Raw genomic sequence first — 6,000 nt, forward strand, 5'->3', positions numbered from 1 at the left:
GAAGGAGACGTGTTCTGTCTCCTAGAGACAGAATCAAATCAATCCCAGAACAACAGCAAAGGACCTTGTGAAGGTACTGTAGGAAACCGGTACAAAAGTATCTATATCCACAGTATAACGAGTCCTATATCGACATAACCTGAAAGGCCGCTCAGCAAAGTCGAAGCCACTGCTCCAAAGCTGCCATAAAATAGCCAGACTATGGTTTGCAACTGCACATGGGGACAAAGATGGTACTTTTTTGGAGAAATGTCCTCTGGTCTGATGAAACAAAAATGGAACTGTTTGGTCATATTGGAGGATAAATGGGGAAGCTTGCAAGCCGAAGATCACCATACCAAACGCGAAGCACTGCGATGGCAGCATCATGTTGTGGGGGTGCCTTGTTGCAGGAGTGACTGGTGCACTTCACAAAGTTGATGGCATCATGAGGAGGGAAATGATGTGGATGTATTGAAGCAACATCTGAAGACATCAGTCAGGAAGTTAAAGCTTGGTCGAGAAATGGGTCTTCCAAATGGACAATGACCCCAAGTATACTTCCAAAGGTGTGGCAAAATGGCTTAAGGACAACACATTCAAGGTATTAGTGTCCATCACAAAGCCCTGACCTCAAGCCTATAGAGAATTTGTGGGCAGAACTGAAAAAGCGAACTCCTTCAAGTCAGGACTGGCAGCCATTGATAGTGTACCCTTTGAGTTTAACAGTAAAATTGCCAGGGTTAGAGGTTCCAAAATCCTTCTATGGCCACAACGCAATAAGCTGTTCTATATTTGGCGCGCATGCTGCCCAAATTGTGATCTTCCCAACTGTAAGTACTTGTGATCCAATTTAATCCACTGCTAAATGATGCTCCCTGGTGTAGTATTTTGAATAGTTTTATTCATGTCTGTTCAGATGGGAGTAATGTAATTTTGGGCAAAGTTATTTCAATTTATCAGTGGGTGCTGCAACACCCCCAGCACCCGAACTTCCCTCTGTGCGCCCTACAACACTTAATCTCTCCATCTTGAACAAAACATTTTGGAACACCTTCCTAATATTGAGTCTCACCCTCTTTTACCCTCAGAACTGCCTCAATTTCAAAATCAAATCAAATTTATTTATATAGCCCTTCGTACATCAGCTGATATCTCAAAGTGCTGTACAGAAACCCAGCCTAAAACCCCAAACAGCAAGCAATGCACGGTGGCTAGGAAAAACTCCCTAGAAAGGCCAAAACCTAGAAAGAAACCTAGAGAGGAACCAGGCTATGTGGGTTGGCCAGTCCTCTTCTGGCTGTGCCGGGTGGAGATTTGTCAGGTCATAGGGTCTACAAGGTGTCATGTTGACTCCAGTGCTTCCCTCCGTTGTGTCAAGTGTGCTGGATGTCTTTGGGTGGTGGACCCTTCTTGATGCACACGGGAAACTGTTGAGTGTGAAAGACCTAGCAGCGTTGTAGTTCTTGACACACTCAAGCTAGTACGCCTGGCACCTACTACCGTACACCGTTCAAAGGCACTTCAATCTTTTGTCTTGCCCATTCACTCTCTGAATGGCACACATACACAATCCATGTCTCAATTCTCTCAAGACTTAATTTAAACATTTTTTGTTATCCAGTCTCCTCTCCTTCATCTACACTGATTGAAGTGGATTTAACAAGTGACATCAATAAGGGATCATAGCCTTCACCTGGTCAGTCTGTTGTGGAAAGTTCCTAATGTTCCTAATGTTTTGTACAGTGTACTATCCTAATGGGGAAAGAAAGGGCCAAATGAGAGAAATGAATGACAACATATGAAAGACAAAAAGCACAAATGATGGTAGCTGGCTTGCATTCAATCCGACATGTGGATCTGAACTTCAAGATTCATACTCTAGGAAGTTTACAATTTCTTGAACATTTTTTAAGCTACTGCACACATCTTAAGCTTTCGTTGTAAAGGGTATTTTGGTTTTAATATGTGACAGATTTGATTTATTTCTAACATTGTTAACAGACACAAGTAATACAGAATATGCCTTATTTAATTGCTTGTCGAAGGAAAACGGAAAACTAAAACTATGTTTTTCTGCCATAGCCCATCTAGGCCTCTACTCCATGATCGCTCAGATCCTTTTCTACATGTTGGAAATGGTTTGAATTGTGCTCTGTCTGGATGTCTTGACTCGTGAATATTTAGTTATGTTGCTATCCAAATGGCTCACAGCATTTTAAAATGTGAGGAAAATGAGTGAAAACAATGTGCTGTTACATGAAGTCAGTTTGCTTAGGGACTTCTGCTAAAACCCAACCACCGCCTCCGGGTGTACTAGATTTCCAAACCTGTAATTGTATATGTTTTGATGTGGAAATCATAACTGTTTTTATATTATGTATTTGTTGATGCCTCTGAATAGAAAATGGTGGTGGTGTAAGTTATTCCTATTTTAGTTAATAAAGTTATTTTAAACGTTTTAAAAAACAGTTTCTATAAGGCATAATGTCATTTTCTTCATGTCATTTAATAACATCTTTAAGGTTCTGGGAAATGTCTTTTGTGTGCACCTGCTTGCTTGAAAGTGTTTTTGATGCATTTAGCTTTGAAACCATATCCTTATCCCCTCCGTCTCATTCTCCCTTGCAGGGACAGAGACCACCATTTAAAAACCTTCAAGTCTGTGGTGCCTGCCAGCAAACTGGTTGACTGGCTTCTGTCACAGGTACAGTGTACACACACAGGAGCACACGCAACACACACACACACACACACACACACACACACACACACACACACACACACACACACACACACACACACACTGGAGTGGCGGCCCCAGCCGTGCTCCCCACGGTGTCTAAGAGGTGAAAACAACAAGTCTAAGCTTGATTTGTACCTCCATTCTGTTTCCCAGGGTGACTGTTCCACACGTGAGGATGCGGTGACGTTGGGGGTTGGACTGTGCAACAATGGCTTCATGCACCACGGTCAGTGCAGCACACACACGTGTCACGTGTTCCATGTGTTACACACGTCACGTGACTGAATGACATACAGTACATCGGGGTTATTGCGTAACATTTTTCATCAGGCTTATAATTCCCTTGAGCCGATGGTCGGGGACTGCAACATAATTTCATAGAATTCATTTATGCCAACACATGTTACACATCACTGAGTGATACACTGTATATACACACACACACACACACACACACACACACACACACACACACACACCATGCTACAATGCTTTTACTGCCACAAGGAAAATTGGGTCTGCAAAACTAGTCCTTATTTGACCACTTTTGCTTGAATTTTCTGCTGCTTGGGTTCAAGTGTTTCTCTGATTTTCGCCAGAATACATAATACTACTCCTTGTTATTAGATTCGGTTATTAATCATGTTGTATTCAAAACATAACATTCCACGTTAACCATTTCCTTCCTCACACAGTAGGTGTCAGTTGTCATTCCTGTACGGTTGTTTTCTTGTAAACCAGTAACACTCGATTATTGCATTTTTCCTAACTGTCATACTGTAGCTGTCACTTGAAAGGTGTTCCTATTCACTTTGGGATGAACCCTAACTTCCACCTATGTCAAATTCTCACTTAGTCATGCATTGATGAAGTGAAAAATCCACGTGCCCAAATTATGACAGTCAGCCGGTACACGTACAGTCGTGGCCAAAGGTTTTTAGAATGACACAAATATACATTTTCACAAAATCTGCTGCCTCAGTTTGTATGATGGCAATTTGCATACTCCAGAATGTTATGAAGAGTGATCAGATGAATTGCAATTAATTGCAAAGTCCCTCTTTGCCATGAAAATGAACTGAATCCCTCCCCCCCCAAACATTTCCACAGCATTTCAGCCCTGTCACAAAAGGACCAGCTGACATGTCAGTGATTCTCTCGCTAACACAGCTGTGAGTGTTGACAAGGACAAGGCTGGAGATCACTCTGTCAAGCTGATTTAGTTTGAATAACAGACTGGAAGCTTCAAAAGGAGGGTGGTGCTTGGAATCATTGTTCTTCTGTCAACCATGGTTACCTGCAAGGAAACACGTGCCGTCATCATTGCTTTGCACAAAAAAGGGCGTCACAGGCAAGGATATTGCTGCCAGTAAGATTGCACCTAAAATCAACCATTTATCGCATCATCAAGAACCTCAAGGAGAGCTGTTCAATTGTTGTGAAGAAGGCTTCAGGGCACCCAAGAAAGTCCAGCAAGCGCCAGGACCGTCTCCTTCCCCGCGATCGGGGCACCACTAGTAGAGAGCTTGCTCAGGAATGGCAGCAGGCAGTTGAGTGCATCTGCACGTACAGTGAGGCGAAGGCTTTTGGAGGAATGCCTGATGTCAAGAAGGGCAGCAAAGAAGCCACTTCTCTCCAGGAAAAACATCAGGGACAGACTGATATTCTGCAAAAGGTACAGGGATTGGACTACTGAGGACTGGGGTAAAGTCATTTTCTCTGACTAATCCCCTTTCCGATTGTTTGGAGCATCCGGAAAAAAGCTTGTTCGGAGAAGACGAGGTGAGCGCTACCATCAGTCCTGTGTCATGCCAACAGTAAAGCATCCTGAGACCATTCATGTGTGGGGTTGCTTCTCAGCCAAAGGAAGTGGGCTCACTCACAATTTGCCTAAGAACTCAGCCATGAATATAGAATGGTACCCGAGAGCAACTTCTCCCAACCATCCAGGAACAGTTTGGTGACGAACAATGCCTTTTCCAGCATGACGGAGCACCTTGCCATAAGGCAAAAGTGATAACCAAGTGGCTCGGGGAACAAAACATTGAGAACTTGTGGTCAATCCTCAAGAGGCGGGTGGACAAACAAAAACCCAAATTCTGACAAACTCCAAGCATTGATTATGCAAGAATGGGCTGCCATCAGTGTGGCCCAGAAGTGAATTTACAGCATGCCAGTGTGGATTGAAGAGGTCTTGAAAAAGAAGGGTCAACACTGCAAATATTGACTCTTTGCATCAACTTCATGTAATTGTCAATAAAAGCCTTTGACACTTATGAAATGCTTGTAATTATACTTCAGTATTCCATAGTAACATCTGACAAAAATATCTAAAGACACTGAAGCAGCATAATTTGTGGAAATTAATATTTGTCATTCTCAAAACTGTTGGCCACAACTGTAAAAAGTTTTCCCACATCCATATGATGGATTCAAGTCCAATGACCATAAACTACAATCAGACCACACTGTTGTCAACATCAACAGTATTTGCAGTGTTCCTTGGCATTTCCACGGTCGCAGTCTGGGTCGCAGAATTGAACCACGGAACCCTCTTTTCTTAGCCTGGTTAAACCAGGCTGAATGTTCTACTCACCAGTGAAACAATGGTGATTGCAGGGCTCATTCTGATTTGAACTAGGCTAGACCTTCCATAGTTTGCCAGCTATATCCTTGTGAACTTTGAATGCCCTCAAACCAGCACAATCTACTATACGTCCTATGCATATACACACACACTTATAAACTCAGCAAAAAAAGAAACGTCCTCTCACAGTCAACTGCGTTTATTTTCAGCAAACTTAACACGTGTAAATATTTGTCTGAACGTATAAAGATTCAACAACTGAGACATACTGAACAAGTTCCACAGACGTGACTAACAGAAATGGAAAAATGTCTCTCTGAACAAAGGGTGGGTCGACAGCTGTGACCACCAGCTGCATTAAGTACTGCAGTGCATCTCCTCCTCATGGACTGCACCAGATTTGCTAGTTCTTGGTGTGAGATGTTACCCCACTCTTCCACCAAGGCACCTGCAAGTTCCTGGATATTTCTGGGGGGAATGTCCCTCACCCTCACCCTCCGATCCAACAGATCCCAGATGTGCTCAATGGGATTGAGATCACGGCTCTTTGCTGGCCATGGCAGAACACTGACATTCCTGTCTTGCAGGAAATCACACACAGAACGAGCAGTATGACTGGTGGCATTGTCATGCTGGAGGGTCATGTCAGGATGAGTCTGCAGGAAGGGTACCACATGAGGGAGGAGGA

The 6,000-nt window shown here is 43.2% G+C and overlaps 1 protein-coding gene across 1 annotated transcript in view; it reads left to right on the forward strand.

Moving 5' to 3' along the window:
- LOC124031857 (phosphatidylinositol 3,4,5-trisphosphate-dependent Rac exchanger 1 protein-like) overlaps positions 1-6,000 on the forward strand; it is a 116,626-nt gene that overhangs the window by 69,869 nt on the left and 40,757 nt on the right. Inside the window, exons 14-15 of the mRNA XM_046343626.1 lie at positions 2,611-2,686; positions 2,879-2,951. Coding sequence (XP_046199582.1) covers positions 2,611-2,686; positions 2,879-2,951 — 149 coding nt within the window. The remainder of the gene's footprint in view (positions 1-2,610; positions 2,687-2,878; positions 2,952-6,000) is intronic.

Source organism: Oncorhynchus gorbuscha, linkage group LG03 (genome assembly GCF_021184085.1).
Source record: "Oncorhynchus gorbuscha isolate QuinsamMale2020 ecotype Even-year linkage group LG03, OgorEven_v1.0, whole genome shotgun sequence".
Taxonomy (NCBI): Eukaryota; Metazoa; Chordata; class Actinopteri; order Salmoniformes; family Salmonidae; genus Oncorhynchus; species Oncorhynchus gorbuscha.